This window comes from Podarcis vaucheri (genome assembly GCF_965113315.1).
Source record: "Podarcis vaucheri genome assembly, chromosome: Z".
In the NCBI taxonomy this organism is placed as follows: Eukaryota; Metazoa; Chordata; class Lepidosauria; order Squamata; family Lacertidae; genus Podarcis; species Podarcis vaucheri.
Genome location: NC_138758.1, coordinates 645836 through 668345, shown reverse-complemented (window position 1 = coordinate 668345; position 22510 = coordinate 645836). Strand labels below are relative to the sequence as shown.

The 22510-nt window shown below is 44.7% G+C and overlaps 1 protein-coding gene across 3 annotated transcripts in view; it reads right to left on the bottom strand.

The window, feature by feature from the left end:
* Nucleotides 1-22510, bottom strand: part of LOC309523538 (UDP-N-acetylglucosamine--peptide N-acetylglucosaminyltransferase 110 kDa subunit) — an 80273-nt gene that overhangs the window by 4556 nt on the left and 53207 nt on the right. For all 3 annotated transcript variants that reach the window (XM_082207382.1, XM_082207383.1, XM_082207384.1), the window contains 9 exons: nt 21918-22019; nt 20896-21075; nt 18676-18834; nt 16252-16341; nt 13158-13283; nt 10231-10401; nt 10002-10118; nt 6600-6761; nt 2942-3094 (listed from right to left, as the gene is read on the bottom strand). In XM_082207382.1, the coding sequence (XP_082063508.1) occupies nt 2942-3094; nt 6600-6761; nt 10002-10118; nt 10231-10401; nt 13158-13283; nt 16252-16341; nt 18676-18834; nt 20896-21075; nt 21918-22019 (1260 nt within the window). The remainder of the gene's footprint in view (nt 1-2941; nt 3095-6599; nt 6762-10001; nt 10119-10230; nt 10402-13157; nt 13284-16251; nt 16342-18675; nt 18835-20895; nt 21076-21917; nt 22020-22510) is intronic.

The following is a 22510-nucleotide window of genomic DNA, read 5'->3' as shown; positions in this document are numbered from 1 at the left end:
CACCCCACAAGTGAGAGCCCAGGGGTCTGAACGCTCATCCCCCCCCACTTTCTGGATGTAGCCCAGGAGGAAGGAGCAGAACCACTGTATAACAGTGCCCCCAGCTCCTCTAGATGGTCCAGAAGGATGTTATGGTCGATGGTATCAAAGTCCGCCGAGAGATGCAGCAGAACCAATAAATAATAATAACAAATTATTTATACCCCGCCCTCATTGGCCAGGGCCAGGCTCAGGGCGGCTAACACCAAATATAAATTACAATAAAATGTAATAGAAAAAAAACCCAATTAATTAAAATACGGCTTAAAATACAGCCTCATTTTAGTAGTAGCCCATAAATAAAGACTATAAAGGGATGAATCATCAGCTATTCACCAGAGCTAGCTATCCATGCTGGATGGGCCAGCAAAAAAGTCACAGGAAAATTTATATGCCAAATCCCATACAAGGTGTCAGAGTGAGTCTAAGCCGAAGGCCAGGCGGAACAGCTCCGTCTTGCAGGCCCTGCGGAAAGATGTCAAATCCCTCTTGTCTCTTGTGACAGAGCGTTCCACCAAGTCGGGGCTAGAGCTGAAAAGGCCCTGGCCCTAGTTGAGACCAATCTAACCACCTTGTGGCTCGGGACCTCCAAAGTGTTGTTTTTTGTGGACCTTAAGGTCCTCTGCAGGGCATACCAGGAGAGGCGGTCCTGTAGGTACGAGGGTTCTAGGCCACATAGGACTTTAAAGGTCAAAACCATCACCTTAAACCTGACCCTGTACTCCACCGGGAGCCAGTGCAGTGGCTGAATGTGATCCTGCGGCGAGGACCCCATAAGGAGCCTCGCCGCGGCATTCTGCACCTACTGGAGTTTCTGGGTCAGCTTCAAGGGCATAGAGCGAGTTAAAATAATCAAGCCTGGAGGTGACCATCACATGGATCACTGTGGCCAGATCAGGGCGAGAAAGGTAAGGAACCAATTCCTTAATACGGCGGAGATGGAAAAATGCCACCTTTGCTGTGGCTGCAACCTGCGCCTCCATGGAAAGAGAGGCATCAAAGGTTACACCCAAGCTCTTGACAGAAGGCTCTGGCACTAATTGTGCCCCCGCAAGAGATGGGAGTTGGCCCCCCAACCCCATGTTGTCCTGACCCAGCCAGAGGACCTCTGTCTTCGAAGGATTTAACTTCAACTGGCTCCCACGCAGCCACCCAGCCACGGCTTCCAAGCATCTGGTCAGTGTGTCTGGGGCCGAGTCAGGGCGGCCGCCCATTGACAGATAAAGTTGGGTGTCATCAGCATATTGACGACAACTCAGCCCTAAACTCCGGACAATCTGGGCAAGGGGGCGCATAAAGATATTGAAAAGCATCGGGGAAAGGATTGTGCCCTGCGGCACTCCACACAACAAGGAGTGCCGCAGCGACAACTCCCTTCCTGGATGTTTCATCCAGAAACCTACCAAAATGTTCAGTAACCACTCTCTCAATTACCTTACCTAGGTACGGAAGATTCGAAACCGGGCAGTAATTGGATAGATCTAAAGGATCTAGAGATGTTTTCTTTAAGAGGAGACACACCATTGCTTCCTTCAACTCCCCTGGGAAAGTCCCTGTGCCAGATTGATGATCTCACCCGGGGGGCTGCACCTCGTCTGGACATGCTCTAATCAGCCAGGACAGGCACAGGTCAAGGGGGCAAGTGGTGGGCCTTCCAGCTCAGAGGAATCTGTCTACATCGGCAAGGAGAAACAGTTTTCACCTTTGTCCCTAGCCCGCTGGAGATCCTTGATCAGCGCGACCAAGGCAATTTCAGTCCCATGATGAGGCCTGAATCCCGATTGGAGAGGATCCAAATGGTCTGCATCCTCCAGGCGTGCCTGGAGTTGTTCTGCAACCACCCACTCAATCCCCTTGCCCAAGAATGGAAGATTTGAGACTGGGCGATAGTTGGCCATATTGGCCGGGTCCAAATATGTTTTTTAAGAAGCGGTTTAATGACTGCCTCTTTTAGTGGCCCTCACAGAGGGAAGCATTTGCCACCCAGTGGATCCCATTACCTAGCTCTTCCCAGCTCGCTTTTATGAGCCAGGATGGGCAAGGATCAAGGAGACAGGTGGTTGGTTTCACTCGTCCAAGCAAGTGGAACAGATTGGAATTAATTCATACAACTCGACTAGACAGGACTCTTAGCTCTCTCCTGCCCAATCCCTGATCCCACAGTGGAGTCTATCCCTTTCTGAATCTGAGCGACTTTATCTGCAAAAAACTTTCCAAAATCGTTGCAGGAGATCTTGGGGTCTTTCCCAGGCCCCGGTGGCAAAGGTGGTTCTGTGAAATTGTGAACCACCTGAGTCTCCTCCTGCTGTTTTCTGCAGATGCAATGGGGCGGTGAAGTAAGTCCTCTTCGCCATCACCATTCAGTAGGCTTGACGTTGAGCTCTAACCCGTGTCTGGTCCGATTCAGAATGAGTTTTCCGCCACCAGCGCTCTAGCCGTCTCAGCGATTGTTTCATCACCCTCAGCTCTGGGGAAAACCATGGGGCTGTCCGGGCTCCATGCAATCGGAGAGGGTGCTTCGGAGCCAGGCGGTTGATAGCCCTGATTAACTCCGCATTCCAGCAGCCCCCCAGGGAATCAGCTGAAAGGCCATCAGCATGGGATAAAGCACCCTCTACCACTCTCTGGAAATCATTTGGATCCATTAGGTGGCAGGGGAGGACCATCCGAATCAGTTGCGCCTCCTTGCAGAGGGGAACCAAACTAGGGGTCTCCAGGAGAACATCCACCACGACCTGAATCAGCTTGGCCAGGGAATCTTGGTGCAGCGGGGAGGTCGGTACACCAAAAGGAATTCTGTACTGCCCCTATTGCCCAGCTTCCAGAACATGCACTCAGAGGAGTGGGTCTTCCCAAGTGGGCGCCCAGTGTGACTTCTGATTCGCCGCAGGGAGCTACTCACGTTGGCCCACATCTGCAGGGTGGCTGGGTCAATCTTGTAAAGCTGGTTGAAGTTGCAGTAGACGACAGAGTCCTCCGGCAGCCCGTACTGGGAGCGGGTGGTGACGATGATGGTGCGCGGCACCTCCTCACCCGTCGCCGCCTTGTTGTTGATCTGAAAGAGAAGCCAGAAAGGAAAGATTGGAAGGAAGCTCAAGGGGCAGAGCTTTGACTCAACACAATGCAGCGTCAGATCAGAACCCAATCAATAGGCCAGAACGTTTATTTATTGAGCATATTGGCTGTCTCTCATTGATTTCACTGGGGCAACTTCTGCCTTTGGTGATTGGACATGAACCCAATCAATAGGCAAGAACTTTTATTTATTGGAAAGAGAGGACACCATGGTGTCCTATTAAAAACATTAGAAACAACAGCGCGGGGGGGATAAATATGGGCACTAAATGGGTTACATATAGAGGTGGGGTGGGGTGAGGGGTGGTGGATGGTGATGGGAAAAGGAATTATTTGTGGGATTGAGTGTAATTATATCTGAACACTTTTAAGGATTGTATGAAATGTATGTTTGTATATAATAATATTTTTTTTTAAAAAAGGTTATGATTAAATGGGCACAAGAGATGGGACACAATATCCAGATGGAGGAATGGGGAAAACGATGGAAGGATGAGATAAAATTGACAGCATGTGTGGCGGTTAAAGAAAATTATATGAAAAGGATGTCTAGATGGTATTTAGCTCCAGTTAAATTAGCAAAGGAAAGCAAGTGTTGGAAATGCAAAACAATAGAAGGGACATTTTTCAAATGGGGTGGGATTACAAAATTATAAAGAATTATTGGGAAATTATCTATAATGAAATCAATTTTTTTAAAAAAATAACTTTTGTTTAAAAGTTACTATCTTGGCTGTCTCTCCTCACAGACTCAGTTCCACAGTTGCTGCTCACAACGCTGGCATATTAGCAGCAGATCTCTTTTATGCTTCAGGTGATATTTCATTCTTTTGCCAATCGTGCTGTTTTAAATATGCACTTTATATTCGACTACTTCAGTAATGATATTGTTTTAAGTCTTAAGATTTTTTTAACTTTGCTGCATTAAATGTGTGCAATCTATACTTGACCTCTCTTGAAATGTTTTATCTTGAAATCTTTAAGCTAATGTTTTAGATTCATATTAATTATGCTGCTCTGAATAATAATAGTAGTAGTAGTAGTAGTAGTAGTAGTAATAATAATAATAATAATAATAATAATAATAATAATAATAGCTTAGCTAGTAACTTAGCTTCCCCATAGAGAAAGCGCTTGTGAAGGAGCCTGTGGATAAATAATAACAATAACAGTAACAATAACAATAATAATAATTTATTACTTCTACCCCGTCCATCTGGCTGGGTTTCCCCAGCCACTCTGGGCAACAGAACATCGAGAACAGAATAAAACATCAAACTTTAAAAACATCAGTTGTCTTTTAAAAGTCAGATAGTTGCTTATTTCCTTGACATCTGATGGGAGGGCGTTCCACAGTGCAGGCGCCAGCACCGAGAAGGCCCTATACCTGGAATACTTTACACCTGACTTTATTCCGTGCTGTTTTATCCTGGAGTGCTTAATTTGATGTTTTAACATCAACTGCTTTGGGATTTCCCCCCTTAAAAACATAAAGCAGTATAGAAATAAAAAGAGGAACATTGAATAACAACACTAGACCTTTTCAAGCCCCCTGCATTTTGGTTATTTGCGAATGGTGCTATTTTATGAAGTAACTCCTTTTTATTTAATTTGCATCCAAGTTGCTATAGATTACACTGAACTCTTAAAAGATTTAAAGCGGGCATGTCCAACTTCCAAGGGACTGAAATCTATTTCCACTATTAAAACAAAACAAAACACTGCCCACTGGATCGACCAGAAGTTGTGGAGCTTTTTTTTAAGACTCATTTTCTCTTTGTAGAATAACAAAGAGACTCACAGGTCCTTATAATATTGGGGGAAACAGTTTGTTCTGGTGAGTATTAACCACTTTCCATTTTAACCTGAGGACGGCCATTTGTCCCCTTTTAACTTTAATTTATTTGAATTAATTTTGGGGTGCATTTTAATTGATCAATTGCTTCTTTTTATGGACATTGTATTATTGATATGTAAAAAGGTACTTAATTTGAAGGTACTTAATTTGAAGAGAGTAAAGGAAACGATGGAATTTATGCCATGTACTCTCAATCTGTGCTTGCACTTTGTATGATGGAATGTAAGCCGAGACGATACTCTTGGACTCATAGTGCAAGGTGATCCCCTGCACCAGGTGCTCGAGAACTGAACACTCAGTAACCTATGACATCAAGGAAGTGGAGACCAGAGTTACTAGCCCCCCCCCCCGCCCGGCTTCCCCTTTCGTGCAGTTTAGAGGCCTTAATTTCATAGGCAAAGTAACCATCAAGGACTATGTTGTCAGTTGCCCAGGTTTCCTGCAACGTTATCACATCAAAACACGTTATGTATTCACAAAATGTCTCGTCCCCTAGTTTGTTGGCCCAACCTGCTACATTCCATGAGAAAATATTGCGGCTGCTCAATCAGTCATTGGCTTGGCTTCATTGTGGGGGACAAATTTTGATCAGCTCTCCCTCTGTCTCTGTAATAACGCAACCATTATTGTTCCTGGGGTTAATTGTCCGTGTTTTCAGCAGTCAGCTTTTTTTAGGGGGCCCAAGCTGCTGAGATTTTTTTTAAGGGGCCGAAGCTGTTGGGCTTTCTTTAGGGAGCCAAAGCTGTTGGGCTTTTTTTAGGGGGCCAAGCTGAAGCTGTTGAGCTTGTTTTGGGGGGCCAAATCTCCCAGGACTCTCTCAGAAGGTCAAGCTTGCTTTTTGGAAACAGAGGCTCAGGGCTGTGCAAGTTCTGTGCAAGCTGGATGGGCGGGATATAAATCATAATAAATTCTTCTTTCATTCATTCCTTAATCAATTATCATCATCATCTCGTTGAAATGCAGGCGGATTCTGCTTCTGGGCAGTCCCAGCCCCATGGCTCCTCGAAAGTCCCTCCATCCCGTACATTTTATAATATATGGTGGGAATGCAAAAGGGTTAGAAATAAATGGGGAATGATATATATTGAATTAGGAAAAAAATGTTTAAAAAGACTTTTCTTAAGAAACCAGAAGCATTCCTCCTAGAAATTTTAGATCAAGATTTAGAAAAAGAAAATTAGAAATGATTTATCAATGCAACAACAGCAGCAAGAATTATATTAGCACAAGCATGGAAGACAGAAGAAATACCAGCGAAAGAACAATGGCAAGGGAAACTTATGGGATATGCAGAACTGGCAAAATTAACAGATAAATTACATGAAAAGGATAGAAAAGACTTTAAAAGAGAATGGGAACCATTTACAACATATATATGAAGGGGCAACATAAAGAATTGGACTCATTGGCAGGGTTTGAATAAACCAGGCACCCCCCCCCCAACCTGCGGCCCTCCCGATGTTTTTGGCCTACAACTCCCATGATCCCTAGCTAGCAGGACCAGTGGTCAGGGATGATGGGAATTGTAGTTCAAAACATCTGGAGGGCCGAAGGTTGGGGATACACAATTGTATATAACCAAAAGGAAGACTATACACATTGGGGAAACAGCACCCAATCCTCTCACCTGAGTCGTTGCCAGCCCGTTGCTGATGTTGAATCCGTTGATGGTGATCTGAATCTGCCCACGATTGATCATGTCAATCACGGCTTCAGCAATGGTGTTCATGGGAATGACTGGCATGCTGAGCCCAGCGGCGCCATCGTCCCCGCCATCCGGACATTTCATCTGGAAGCCAAGATAATGGAATAATAATGATAATTTATCATTTACACCCCGCCCATCCAGCCCCATGTTCACCACCTCGCTGCCACTCCTGTGCATTAGAAGCATGCATTAGAAGTGAAATGGATTTTGCTACAAAGTCGGCTACAATCAGGTTTTCAACACAGCAACCCCTCTTGTGGCTTTATTGTGTCTGCATTTCAGGCATTTTAAAGTGTGGGGGGGGGAGAGAGAGCTATCGTACGCGGGAAGATTGCAAGGTGATTATAAAAAAGGGAAATGATATATAATGAACGGAGAGGGGGGATTATTAATCCCTTTTGCATTCCTTCCCATGGGAAAGTGTGCCTTGGTTTTGGAACGTCTTGGTTTTGGAACAGATGAAGTTTGAGAACCAAGGGACCACTGTGATTTTAAAAGAACCATCTTGCATTTGGCAAGATGTCACAATTTTAAAAGCCATGGGAAAAAATAGATTGAAAAGGCTCCTCGTTGTATTTTAATTTTTTGCTGGAAGCCGCCCAGAGTGGCTGGGCATAATAATAATAATATCATCCTGTTAGAAGGGAAACCCAATCAGAGTATAAATAATTTATTATCATCCTCCTCCTCTTGGAAGCCGCCCAGAGTGGCTGGGGAAACCCAGTTAGATGGGCGAGGTATAAATAATATATTATTATTATTATTATTATTATTATTATTATTATTATTATTATTATTATTATTATTTTCTCCTCATGTGTTGGTCCGATGCCTGTGGGAAAGCTCTTCTCTTGTGGATACAGTGGTACCTCAGGTGAAGAACTTAATTCGTGCCGGAGGTCCATTCCTGAAACTGTTCTTAACCTGAGGTACCACTTTAGCTGATGAGGCCTCCCGCCGCCCCCACGCCGCTGGCTCGCAATTTCTGTTCTCATCCTGAGGTAAAGTTCTTAACCCGAGGTGCTACTTCCAGGTTAGCAGAGTCTGTAACCTGAAGTGTCTGTAACCCGAGATGCGACTGTAACATGCTTTCTCTTTTTTCTTTCAAGTTTCTTATTTTCAATCTTTTATGTTTATTTCCATACACTCCAAACATTTTCCATATATACAATACTGGGATTAAACAAACCCCTTGGATTTCCCCACCCCACCCCAGTTTCCATATTTTGCCATCTTTTCTTGCATGTAATTATAACAATCAGTTATATTCCATCTCCTTATTTACTACTCTAATTCATATCACTTCATCAATGATATATCCATCCTGCCTGCAGAAAGCCATCTAATTCAATTTCAATTTGATCCTGACTTGTTTTTAGGGCAGGCTTCCTCAACCTCGGCCCTCCAAATGTTTTGGGACTACAACTCCCATGATCCCTAGCTAACTGGACCAGAGGTCAGGGATGATGGGAATTGTAGTCCCAAAACAGCAGGTGGGCCAAGGTTGAGGAAGCCTGGTTTAGGAGGTAATTTCATTATTATTTGATTTTTTAAAAAGTTACTAAGAACTTCACATAGTAGAAGACCAGGAACATATCTTTTGGGAATATTGAACAGTGATATTCTAAAAGAAAAAACTCAATTTTTTCTGTATGCAACATCAGCGGCAAGAATTCTAGTGGCTAAGTACTGGAAGGGTAACCAGCTACTGACCAAAGAGGAGTGGCTATATAAATTATGTGAATATTTGGAACTGGCCAAATGGACGGATATAATAAGACTAAAGCCACTGAATAAAGTCCAGGAGGAATGGAATTGCTTGAATGACTACTTAGAAAGACAAGGTTCAAATGGCATCCTGATCAAATTTGCAGATGACACCAAACTGGGAGGGCATCCTGATCAAATTTGCAGATGACACCAAACTGGGAGGGGTGGCTAACACCCCAGAGGACAGGATCACACTTCAAAACGACCTTGACAGATTAGAGAACTGGGCAAAAATAAACAAGATGAATTTTAACAGGGAGAAATGTAAAGTATTGCACTTGGGCAAAAAAAATGAGAGGCACAAATACAAGATGGGTGACACCTGGCTTGAGAGCAGTACATGTGAAAAGGATCTAGGAGTCTTGGTTGACCACAAACTTGACATGAGCCAACAGTGTGACGCGGCAGCTAAAAAAGCCAATGCAATTCTGGGCTGCATCAATAGGAGTATAGCATCTAGATCAAGGGAAGTAATAGTGCCACTGTATTCTGCTCTGGTCAGACCACACCTGGAGTACTGTGTCCAGTTCTGGGCACCACAATTCAAGAAGGACACTGACAAACTGGAACGTGTCCAGAGGAGGGCAACCAAAATGGTCAAGGGCCTGGAAACGATGCCTTATGAGGAACGGCTAAGGGAGCTAGGCATGTTTAGCCTGGAGAAGAGGAGGTTAAGGGGTGATATGATAGCCATGTTCAAATATATAAAAGGATGTCACATAGAGGAGGGTGAAAGGTTGTTTTCTGCTGCTCCAGAGAAGCGGACACGGAGCAATGGATCCAAACTACAAGAAAGAAGAAAGAAGATTCCACCTAAACATTAGGAAGAACTTCCTGACAGTAAGAGCTGTTCGACAGTGGAATTTGCTGCCCAGGAGTGTGGTGGAGTCTCCTACTTTGGAGGTCTTTAAGCAGAGGCTTGACAACCATATGTCAGGAGTGCTCTGATGGTGTTTCCTGCTTGGCAGGGGGTTGGACTTGATGGCCCTTGTGGTCTCTTCCAACTCTATGATTCTATGATTCTATGAAATGTAAAAATTTGGCTGTGCCTAGAATGACCTGGTGAATGGAAAAGGGGAAATATACATATATACACATCTATATATTCAGATGAAAATAATACTGAAATACAGATAAAATATGAAAGGTGAAAGGAAGTGCTGTGAGAGTGATGGAAGTCTATTATTATTTTGTAAAACAGTGTTTATTGTAATGAAATATGCTTTTCTTTATTCTTTGACTCTACTTTTCTTTGCATTTCTTTTCTTTTCCTCCTTTACTTTTTCCTTCTTTCTGTTTTATTGGATATTATTCTTTATGTATGCTTTTGTTTTGATGTATTTACTTTGCAGTAAAAATTATTATTATTATTATTATTAATAATAATAGTTTGATTTTATACTAATGTGATGTATTTGATGCTAGCCACCCTGAGTCCGGTTTCGGACGGGATACAAATGAGTTTATTATTACTACTACTACTACTACTACTACTGCTATTATTGAGAGCCAGACACCAAAACCACCTACACACGCCTGGATTTTCCTGACCTTCACTATTTTCACGTCAGGCAGGCTGTCGAGGAATGCCTTCAGGTCGACACCGTTCAAAACAATCCGGTTGTCGTAGATGTGACCATTCGATTTGAAGTCGATGACGGCTTTTTTCTGAAAAAAAGACATATAATGCATCTGAAAAACACGGTAATTTGGATCTGGGCTTTTTTCCAAGAAAAAAAGACCGCAATATGAAGCAGGCTGTTCCCCTCTTCCCAAATACCTTCAGGTGCGGGAACATATTGGCGTGATCACCAATGAAGAAGGTATTCGGCATGTAAGCCAGTTTTTCTGAATATTGCTCCGCCACTTCCACCGGGGATGTTTCCTGGTCAGTAATAATGTAATCCATGAATAAGGCCCCGCTGGTTCCCGGGTAGCCCAGCCACATTGCCTGGAAGGCAAACAAATGAGGGTTGTTAATTATTATTATTATTATTATTATTATTATTATTATTATATTTCTACACCGCCTATATCTGGCTGGGTTTTCCCAGCCACTCTGGGCGGCTTCCAACAAAAGATTAAAATACAATAAGGCAGCAAGGCAAGATATCCAGAGCTTCTTTTTTATAAAAACTTATTCAAGAATTACATATATAGAGAGAGAGAGTGTCCAGTAACCAATTAAGTTTGTTCTTGGTATAAGCTTTTGTGTACGTGCACACTTCTTCAGATACACTGAAATATAATATAATATAATATAATATAATATAATATAATATAATATAATATAATATAATATAATATAATATAATATAATATAATATAATATAATATAATATAATATATTAATATAAATAATATAAAGAACAAACTTCTTCAGATACACTGAGTAATAATATTTTGACTGTGTCAGACCAACTTGGCTACCTAAATGAATAAATAATATACATACGCTTAATTTGACAAAAAAGGAAGTGTCCATGTGCAAATCTTATTCTATAAATTCCCAAAAATTAAGCTTGGGTTAAATTTATGCAGTCTCTTTTTTAAGAGGAAGGCCTCTGGCAAGCTATCCAGAGTTTGCTAAAAACAACAAAACAAAACAAAACACCCCACCTTCTTAAAGAGGACTGTGTCTTTCGGCAAGATCTACAAAAAGGCCGCATAAAACAAGATAGTTGATCACATAATTAAGGATTTTCTTAAATCAGATTTTTTCAATTTAAAGCGGATTTTAAAATAAAGTTCTTTGGGAGGAAAAATCTTTCTAAAGATTTTTTGTATAAGTTCCATCGAAAGCCATTGTGAAAGAAGGATTTGTTTAAAGTTTTCCATGTGTGCAGAAACTCAGCCTAAATTGTTGTTTTTTAAAAATTGTTTAACCACATCCGTTAACAAACATGGATACATGTGCCATAATGCTATTCTTTTACTTAAATTGTTTAAATGGTATGAAGGGAATGAGTCTTTTTCTCCTTCCAATCGAGTACAGCAGAAAAGCAGTCCAAATAGAATCAAATCAGTCATTTTTGATAGGACTGTCAAAACCACTCTGAAAATTTATTCTTCCAAAAATGAAACCTTCCTCTGGTTGTAAATATTAATGTCTTAATCACATTTTTTAACATCACAGCGTTAACATCTTACAACTACGGTGAAGAATATTTTGGGCAGGCAGTGGTACCTTGGTTCTCAAACTCTGAAAACCCGGAAGCGTTCCAGTTTTCAAACATTTTTTGGAAAGTCAAACAGACTTCCAGAACAGATTAAGTTTGGTGCTTTTGTTGTTGCTATTTTGTATTTTTGTTCTTTGGTCAATTTGTTTTTGTGACTGTGTGGACCCAGTTCAGCTACTGATGAATTGATTGTGTGACTGCGGAAACGGATAGAAGCCCCCCATCCAAACAATGGCTTTAGCTGTTAGAATCCTAGAGTTGGAAGAGACCACAAGGGCCATCGAGTCCAACCCCCTGCCAAGCAGGAAACACCATCAGAGCACTCCGGACATATGGTTGTCAAGCCTCTGCTTAAAGACCTCCAAAGTAGGAGACTCCACCACACTCCTGGGCAGCAAATTCCACTGTCGAACAGCTCTTACTGTCAGGAAGTTCTTCCTAATGTTTAGGTGGAATCTTCTTTCTTGTAGTTGGGATCCATTGCTCCGTGTCCGCTTCTCTGGAGCAGCAGAAAACAACCTTTCTCCCTCCTCTATGTGACATCCTTTTATATATTTGAACATGGCTATCATATCACCCCTTAACCTCCTCTTCTCCAGGCTAAACATGCCCAGCTCCCTTAGCCGTTCCTCATAAGGCATCGTTTCCAGGCCTTTGACCATTTTGGTTGCCCTCCTCTGGACACGTTCCAGTTTGTCAGTGTCCTTCTTGAATTGTGGTGCCCAGAACTGGACACAGTACTCCAGGTGTGGTCTGACCAGAGCAGAATACAGTGGCACTATTACTTCCCTTGATCTAGATGCTATACTCCTACTGATGCAGCCCAGAATTGCATTGGCTTTTTTAGCTGCCGCGTCACACTGTTGGCTCATCTCAAGTTTGTGGTCAACCAATACTCCTAGATCCTTTTCACATGTACTGCTCTCAAGCCAGGTGTCACCCATCTTGTATTTGTGCCTCTCATTTTTTTTGCCCAAGTGCAATACTTTACATTTCTCCCTGTTAAAATTCATCTTGTTTGTTTTTGCCCAGTTCTCTAATCTGTCAAGGTCGTTTTGAAGTGTGATCCTGTCCTCTGGGGTGTTAGCCACCCCTCCCAGTTTGGTGTCATCTGCAAATTTGATTAGGATGCCCTTGAGTCCATCATCCAAGTTGTTGATAAAGATGTTGAATAATGGTGTTTCCTGCTTGGCAGGGGGTTGGACTCGATGGCCCTTGTGGTCTCCTCCAACTCTATGATTCTATGATCTACCATACTGTCTTATTTATTTTATAGTACAGAACATTGATGATTGCTTTCATTTGAGGGATCAATGGTCTTGTTAGAGAATAAAATTCATGTTCAATGGCTGTTTGAGTGGTTGTTTTTCAAAGTCTGGAACAGATTAATCCCTTTTGCATTCCTTTCTATAGGAAAGCGCGCCTTGGTTTGGGAACGCTTTGGTTTCGGAATGGACTTCCAGAACAGATGAAATTTGAGAATCAAGGGATCACTGTATGATGAACATTTCACTGTGACATCCTTTACCTGGATCGGTGCCGGCCGGAGAGCAAACAGCTCGTTGCGGGCTCCTTTGGTGTAGCCATTCATGTTGATCAGGATATGTATGCCGTCTTGGTGAATGCGGTCTGCCGCCTTGCCGTTGCACGGGACCTAAAACACAAACATTAGAAGCATGTTTATGGAAGTTTTGAATGGCTGATGTTTTAATGTGTTTTTCATCTCTTGTTGTAAGCCGCCCTGAGTGGCTGAAGAAACCCAGCCAAATGGGTGGGGTACTTTAAGTAATAAAGTAGTAGTACAGTGATACCTCAGGTTAAGTACTTAGTTCGTTTCGGAGGTCCGTACTTAACCTGAAATTGTTCTTAACCTGAAGCACCACTTTAGGTAATGGGGCCTCCTGCTGCCGCCGGAGCACAATTTCAGTTCTCTTCCTGAAGCAAAGTTCTTAACCTGAAGCACTATTTCTGGGTTAGCAGAGTCTGTAACCTGAAGCGTATGTAACTTGAAGAGTATGTAACCCGAGGTACCACTGTATAGTGGGACGGTGGGTTGGGGATTTTCTCCGAAGGGTAGTAGGATTCAGTGGGTATGGTCAACCTGCCAGCGACTGTTAACAACTGAAAAAGCAAGGGATGGTATGCAGATGACCCAAAATAGCTTTAGCATGAAACTGTTCTTAACCTGAAGCACCACTTTAGCTAATGGGGCCTCCTGCTGCCGCCGGAGCACAATTTCTGTTCTCATCCTGATGCAAAGTTCTTAACCTGAAGCACTATTTCTGGGTTAGCAGAGTCTGTAACCTGAAGCGTATGTAACTTGAAGCGTATGTAACCCGAGGTACCACTGTATAGTGGGACGGTGGGTTGGGGATTTTCTCCGAAGGGTAGTAGGATTCAGTGGGTATGGTCAACCTGCCGGCGACTGTTAACAACTGAAAAAGCAAGGGATGGTATGCAGATGACCCAAAATAGCTTTAGCATGAAACTGTTCTTAACCTGAAGCACCACTTTAGCTAATGGGGCCTCCTGCTGCCGCCGGAGCACAATTTCTGTTCTCATCCTGATGCAAAGTTCTTAACCTGAAGCACTATTTCTGGGTTAGCGGAGTCTGTAACCTGAAGCATATGTAACCCGAGGTACTACTGTAGTAGTAGTACATCTGCTAAGGTTGACTTGACAACCTGGCGATGATGTCCGAGCCCTCGAATGGTCCTTCTGAGCTTCTTTCCCTCATACAGTGCACTTGCCGTTGCTTTGGCAAAATCCCACACTGCAGTAAAGTGAGCTGTTTTGGCCAGATTGCCAAAGCTCGGGATACGTGCTCCGTGACAAAAAGTGGGCAGGGTATCTGAAGCACTACTCTGCACCCATGACTTGAGAGCATCCAGGAATCATCTGAAATGTAGTTTAGGTTTAGGGTTAGGGTTTAGAATTAGGGCAAAGGCTAAGGCTGGAGGTAGGGTTAGGCTTAGGCTAAGAATTACTGTTTATTGTTAAGAGTTAAGGTTTGGGGCTTACAGCTAGGGCAAAGGCAAGCACTAGATCCTTTCAATCCTAAAAAAAGCTCAACAACTTTGGCTGGCCCTTGTGCATATTCACTTCATCAAATCTGGCCCTCTTTGAAAAGAGTTTGGACACCGATTAGTGATTTAAATCAAATCCACCCTGTTATATACATTACCAAGCAAGCACTTCGACCTGCCACTGGGAAGCCCCTGAGAAGCGGCTAAGTGACCCCCCCCCGCCCCCGGTTGCACAACCCTTCAGACATGACTTCAGACATGATTTTCTGAGCTATGCCCAAAAGTCTGATTTATAGGTTATTGATTGCTGGCCTGGATGGTTTGCCTCACTAGCTAGCGCAGTCAAAATATATCTATATATATCTATATATCTATATATCTATACATCTCTCTCTCTCTATATATATATATATATATATATTATTGTCCAGTAGCACCTTAGAGAGGGACGCGGGTGGCGCTGTGGTCTAAACCACTGAGCCTAGGGCTTGCCGATCAGAAGGTTGGCGGTTCGAATCCCCACCACGGGGTGAGCTCCCATTGCTCGGTCCCTGCTCCTGCCAACCTAGCAGTTCGAAAGCATGCCAGTGCAAGTAGATAAATAGGTACCTTCTTCTGGCAGGAAGGTAAACGGTGTTTCTGTGTGCTGCTCTGGTTCGCCAGAAGCGGCTTTGTCATGCTGGCCACATGACCTGGAAGTTGTACGCCGGCTCCCTCGGCCAATAAAGCGAGATGAGCGCCGCAACCAGAGTTGGTCACGACTGGACCTAATGGTCAGGGATCCCCTTACCTTTAGCACCTTAGAGACCAACTAAGTTTGTTCTGGGTATAAGCTTTCATGTGCATGCACACTTCTTCAGATACCTGAAGAATCTACTAGTGCTGATTATTCATGATTTAGCCCCCTCTTCTGATATTGCGCATTCGTCCAAACAACGTATAGCATCCAAGAACAGATGGTATCCTGCATTATAGCTTCTTCCTTCCGACAGATTATGCATTAAAAGTCTGTTCTCTGCCATCAAAGAGCTTTAGCAAAAGATAGAGAAGTAAACAGAGGCAGGAAGAGATGACTGTATCTCTGAATTTTATTTTGATTTTAAATGTGATTTGAATTGTATTTTAAACCAATCGTTTGATTTTGTGTTTTTAATGTATTATATATTTGGTGTTAGCCACCCTGTGCTTGGTCTTGGCCGGGGTATAAATAAAATTTATTATTCTTATTCTTACAGTGGTACCTCGCAAGAAGAATGCCTCGCAAGACGAAAAACTCGCAAGACGAAAGAGTTTTTCGTTTTTTGAGTTGCTTCGCAAGACGAATTTCCCTATGGGCTTGCTTCGCAAGACGAAAACGTCTTGCAAGTTTGTTTCCTTTTTCTTAAAACCGTTAATCCCCAGGGTGCATTGCTTCGCAAGACGAAAAATTCGCAAGACAAAAAAACTCGTAGAACGAATTAATTTCTTCTTGCAAGGCACCACTGTATTCTTATTCTTATATCAGATCACTAAACTCCTCAAAATGACAAATATCTTCCGGAAAAGGTTGCCTGGGCAAGAGCGTATTTAGGATATACGGGGGGGAAGAGCTCTCACCTGAGATAAGTCAATAAAGTGATTTGCTTCAGCCATCACCTTGACCCGGAAGTTTGTGCCGTCGTCAGGGCTGAGGGCATAGCAGAAGACCTAGGAAAGAGAGGAATTGCTTAGAACTGAGGCTGACCAGAGTCACTGAATGGAGGAATCTTTATTCGCGTCGGGCATCGCAATAAAACAATACAATATACAAAGAATGGAAATAAAAAATCCATTGTATAAAATACATTTGAGGATCACTTGAGCAGGGAGCACGTGAGGCGCAGCAAAACACAGGCCGATAAACAGTAGACAAAGCCCATCTTTCCCAAACATCGCAGGAAAAGGCCAGAATTTACGAAGCGCATGAACCATCACAGCTTTCCTCAATGATGAAGCAATTGCTAATATATAATCATAGAACTAGGGAGTTTGAAAGGGCCACGAGGCTCATCTAGGCTGACCCCCTGCAATGTGGGAATCTTTGCCCAAGAGCTTCCCTCTTGTGGCCACAACAGCTACTGACTTTGGGTTTTAGTCAAGCAAACGGTCTAATCCAGGCATTCCCAACCTGCGGCCTTCCAGATGTTTTTGGCCTACAACTCCCATGATCCCTACCTCACAGGTCAAACGAGATCATTTAGGCACTGACAGATTAGACCAGGCATCCCCAGTGGTCAGGGATGATGGGAATTGTAGTCCAAAACATCTGAAGGGCCGACGGCTGGGGATGCCTGGTCTAATCTGTCAGTGCCTAAATGATCTCAAGTGTCAGAACAACTTGACTGCCATCAGGAAATTTCCCACCGTCCCATTTCGACTCTCCAGCACCTGATCTGCATCACCGAGCAATCCCAAAATGCAGACAGCTTTGAACCTCGCAAGATCAAATGTCTCGCCCTGGACTGGACTCGAGGGACGATTCCGACAGATTCCACATGGGAAACGCTCATGTCCCATGTAGCACCAAATCGGTAGTGCATGTGCTTTATAAAAAGCCTTGAGGAGATGATTGTGTTGTTGTTTAGTCGTGTCCAACTCTTCGTGACCCCCTGGACCAGAGCATGCCAGGCACTTCTGTCTTCCACTGCCTCCCACAGTTTGGTCCAACTCATGCTGGTAGCTTCGAGAACACTGTCCCACCATCTCGTCCTCTGTCGTCCCCTTCTCCTTGTGCCCTCCATCTTTCCCAACACCAGGGTCTTTTCCAGGAAATCTTCTCTTCTCATGAGGTGGCCAAAGTATTGGAGCCTCAGCTTCACGATCTGTCCTTCCAGTGAGCGCTCAGGGCTGATTTCCTTAAGAATGGAGAGGTTTGATCTTCTTGCAGTCCATGGGACTCTCAAGAGTCTCCTCCAGCACCATAATTCAAAAGCATCCATTCTTCGGCGATCAGCCTTCTTTATGGTCCAGCTCTCACTTCCATACACATCACTACTGGGAAAACCATGGCTTTAACTATACGGACCTTTGTTGGCAAGGTGATGTCTCTGCTTTTTAAGAAGCTGTCTAGGTTTGTCGTGAGATGATTACCCCTCCTTTATTGCCCGTTCCGGGTTGCCCAACCACTACCCCAGAGTCCTCTCTTGGCAGATCAAGAGGAGCAGGTGACGGCAAAGGTGGCCAGGTTTTGAGCTGGGGCAGTCAGAATAAGGTCCACTCTCAATTCAAAACCCTCAAATGTATTTGATATCATTGATTTTTCATTTCTATTCCTTGCAGATCATCTCGTTGTTTTATATTGCTACAACCAAGGGCTGATGCAAATTAAGAGGATAATGATGATGATAATTATAACAATAATAATAATCAAAACTTTTATTTGTATCCTGCCCTCCCCGTCCGAACCTGGGCTCAGGGAGGCTAACACCAAATATGTAACATTGGTATAAAATCAAGCAATAACGAAATTACCTCTTGAAAACAAGCCAGGATCAAATTCAAATCCAATTAGATGCCTTTCCCCAGGATTAGGGTTGGGAACAGTAAAGGCTCATCAGGCCCAACTGTTTGCGCTGCTCTTATATGGGCCTGTGAGAACGCTGGGAGGCCTCTTTCATACTAGTTCTTACACAAAAAGAGAAGGGGAGTCAGGTTGAACCAAAGGCCCGGCGGAACAACTCCATCTTACAGGCCCTGCAGAAAGATGTCAGATCCCACAGGGTCCTGATCTCTTGTGGCAGAGAGTTCCACCAGGCCGGGGCCAAGGCTGAAAAGGCCCAGGCCCTGGTCGAGGCCAGCCTAATCTCCCTGAGGCCCAGGACCTCCAACATTTTTTTATTTGCAGACTGTTAGATCCTCCGTGGGGTATACCAGGAGAGGTGGTCCTAGGCTGTATTCATTCGTTTGGCCCAACGTGGGGCTCGTACCCATGACCCCAAGATTCAGAGTCTCAGCACTCTGCCGCCTGAGCTACTCACACAGCTGCCCTCTTGTGCACCTCACCTCAAATTTGTCCGAATTGTGCATGCCTGGGATTGACTGCATGAGATGGGAGGTGGGGTGGTTCCCAAAGTCAGAGCTCACGTAGCCAACGCGGAGCCGGCCCTCACTGCCTTTCAGGTCCTTGGGGTGCTCGTAAGGCGGCTTGTGGAGCACGTTGATCTGGCAAGGGGATTCAAGAAAGCCGGGTTACGGAAATGACATGGGGGGGGGGGAAACATGAGGCCACATCTTTGAAGTTGTTCCAATGTTACAAATATACATACCTTTGACTTGACAGCCCAAGAAAGACACACAGAAAATCTATGCTTTAACCGACTCTCCTCATTCCGCCATTTGAACGAATTTGGGCTCCACCTCCCTCCATGAGCCAAGAAGCAGGAAGTCATGTAGGCAGCAGGAACAGGGCATCCCGCCTGAATCCCCCAAGCCTGAGAGCACATACACAGCCCCCCACCGAGGGAGGGGCCAAGGGGGCAACCATAGACACCCGCCAAGGCCGTTTAGCAGGGCAGGTGTTCTGAATGCCCATCTCCAGACAAGTCCAGTGGGAAAGGACGTGTCAAGAGTTTTATTGTTCTTTCAGTGATGGAGATTTAAGGGGTCTGATAAAGGGACCTCATAGTGAATGCATAACCCTTGTATACCCCTCCTCATTTGTGATGCGCTAGTGATGTAGTGATGATGTATCAACGATGCTGCTTGAAGTGTATTCTGGGGGGAAGAAGGAAGTTTTAAAAGTTGACATCGCCCCATGCTCGGGGTTCTTACCCCTGGGGGGACCTGTGGCGCAACAGTAAGAATCATGGTCTACTGACCACTGTTTTGCTCCAAATTACCGGGCTGGGACTTCCTCCTTTTACTGACAGCATGGACTCATGGGGGACAAGTGCCCCAGTGAGCTAGGCTGTCAAGGAGTCACTCACCCTGGAATTTTTTCGCTTAACAGCCATTGGCACCAATATAGAGCAGGCTTCCTCAACCTTGGCCCTCCAGCTGTTTTCAAACTACAGTGCCCATCATCCCTGACCACTAGACCTGCTAGCTAGGGACCACGGAGCTGTAGGCCAAAAGCATCAGGAGGGCCGAGGTTGAGGAAGCCTGATAGAGCGCTCTACCTCTCTTTCAAATCAGAGCCGGCAAAGGCGGTTGGAGGATGGATGGCAGCTAACTGGTTGAGGTTGAACCCTGACAAGACTGAAGTTCTGTGGTGTGTGGGCGGGACTCCCTGGTCCTGAACGGGGCAACTGTGCCCCTGAAGGACCAGCTGCACAGTTTGGGGGTCATTTTGGACCCATGGAGGCACAGGTCTGTTTTGTGTCCAGGGCAGCTCCATCTGGGATGCAGGATAAGATCCTCCCTGCCCACGGACTCTCTTGCCAGAGTGGCGCTTGCTCTTGCTATCTCCAGCTTGGACGACTGCAATGCGCTCTATGTGGGGCTACCTTACTGCAATTAATCCAGAATGTGGTAGCCAGACTGGGGGCCGTGAACAGCCGCAGAGACCACATAACACCAGTCTTGAAAGACCTGCATTGACTCCCAGTACGTTTCCGGGCACAATTCAAAGTGTTGGTGCTGACCTTGAAAGCCCTAAACAGCCCAGCAGATGAAACTTTCCTCTGGTTGTCAATATTAAGAGGATGCCAGCAAGATCGAACCTTTCTGTAAAATAAAGGATTTAAATCCAGTCTTACTGAGACCACATACCACCGGTCCCAAGAGATCTGCTTTGGCTCCCAGTACGTTTCCAAGCACAATTCAAAGTGTCAGTGCTGACCTTGAAAGCCCTCAATGGCCTCGGCCCAGTAGACCTGAAGGAGCATCTCCACCCCGGACACCGGGGTCCCTCTCCCGAGGGCCTTCTGGCACTTCCCTCCCTGCAAGAAGCCAAGTTACAGGGAAGCAGGCAGAGGGCCTTCTCGTGGTGACGGCCGCCCTGTGGAACGCCCTTCCATCAGATGTCAAAGAAATAAGCAATTCTCTCACTTTTAAAAGACATCTGAAGGCAGCCCTGTTTAGGAAAGTTTTTAAATATTTAATGCTGTCTTGTGTTTTTAATATTTGGTTGGCAGCCACCCAGAGTGGCTGAGGATACCCAGACAGATGGGCAGGGTAGAAATAATAAATTATTATATATTATTATATATCCAAAACCAACATGAAAGCATTCAAACTCTGACGGAATGGAGCGGCGCACACCTCTTCACAGCATAGACCCACCTTGTCCAGGCAAAGGTTCCCATGTCTCTCGGCAATAGCCTTTCGGAAGCCGTGAGACAGTGGATACAGCATGCTGTGATGGGGGTGCACCGAAGGGAGCCGGTTCTTCTCCAGCTGGTCAGCCACAATACTGACAAGCTTCTTCATTCTCTCGTCGTAATCGGTCCAATCACAGACGATCTGAAAGGGGGCAAAGAAAACCAGGGTTCTAGATTCAGGTAGGTAGCCGTGTTGGTCTGATGAAGTCCAAATATATATAAAAATTGCCCAGTAGCGCCTTAGAGACCAACAAAGTTTGTTCTTGGTATAAGCCAGGCACCCCAAGCCTTCGGCCCTCCAGATGTTTTAGACTACAATTCCCATCATCCCCGACCACTGGTCCTGTTAGCTAGGGATCATAGGAGTTGTAGGCCAAAACATCTGGGGGGGGTGCAGGTTGGGGATGCCTGATATAAGCTTTTGTGTGCATGCACACTTCTTCAGATACACTGAAGCGGAAGTCCCCAGACCCTGATATACAGAGGGAGAAGTCCCCAGACCCTGCTATATAAGAGTAAGGAGAAGCCCCCCAGACCCTGATATATAGTGGGTGAGTTGGGGTTTTTCTCCGAAGGGTAGTAGGAGTCAATGGGTATGGTCCACCTGCTGGCAACTGTGAATGACTGAAAAAACAAGGGATGGTATGCAGATGACCTGAAATAGTTTTAGGATATGTAATGAGACACAGTCGTCCACAGGTTGACCATACTGATTGAGTCCTAGTACCCTTCAGAGAAATACCCCGCCCCACCCTCCCTCTAAATATCAGGGTGTGGGGACTTCCGCTTCAGTGTATCTGAATAAGTCTGCCTGCACATGAAAGCTTGGACACAGAACAAACTGAGTTGGTCTCTAAGGTAACATTGGACAATTCCTGAATTAGGTGACGCTTTTACCATTACCGTGGTACCTTGGGACTCAAATGCCTCGGTTCCCAAATGCCGGAAACCCTGGGAGTGTTGGCCCTCAAAACTCTGCCTCACCTGCAAACAGTGCGCCAGGTTGCAGTAAGCGTCAGGAAAATCCGGCTTCAGTTTCAAGGCAGTGCGATACGAAGCAATTGCCTCTGGGATGTTTCCGGAATCCTAGAAAGGGAGGGATATTTCAGCAATTGCCACTAGCTTTTTTTCTCAACCATCAAAACCACAGATGAAGAACAGACAGAAGGCACGATGATCCACACCTGGTAGACTTATAAAGTAACATTCAACAATCATAGATTGTATACTGCTCTCAAGCCAGGTGTCACCCATCTTGTATTTGTGCCTCTCATTTTTTTTGCCCAAGTGCAATACTTTACATTTCTCCCTGTTAAAATTCATCTTGTTGGTTTTTGCCCAGTTCTCTAATTTGTCAAGGTCGTTTTGAAGTGTGATCCTGTCCTCTGGGGTGTTAGCCACCCCTCCCAGTTTGGTGTCATCTGCAAATTTGATCAGGATGCCCTTGAGTCCATCATCCAAGTCGTTGATAAAGATGTTGAATAAGAACGGGCCCAAGACAGAACCCTGCGGCACCCCACTAGTCACTCTTCTCCAGGATGAAGAGGAACCATTGATGAGCACCCTTTGGGTTCGGT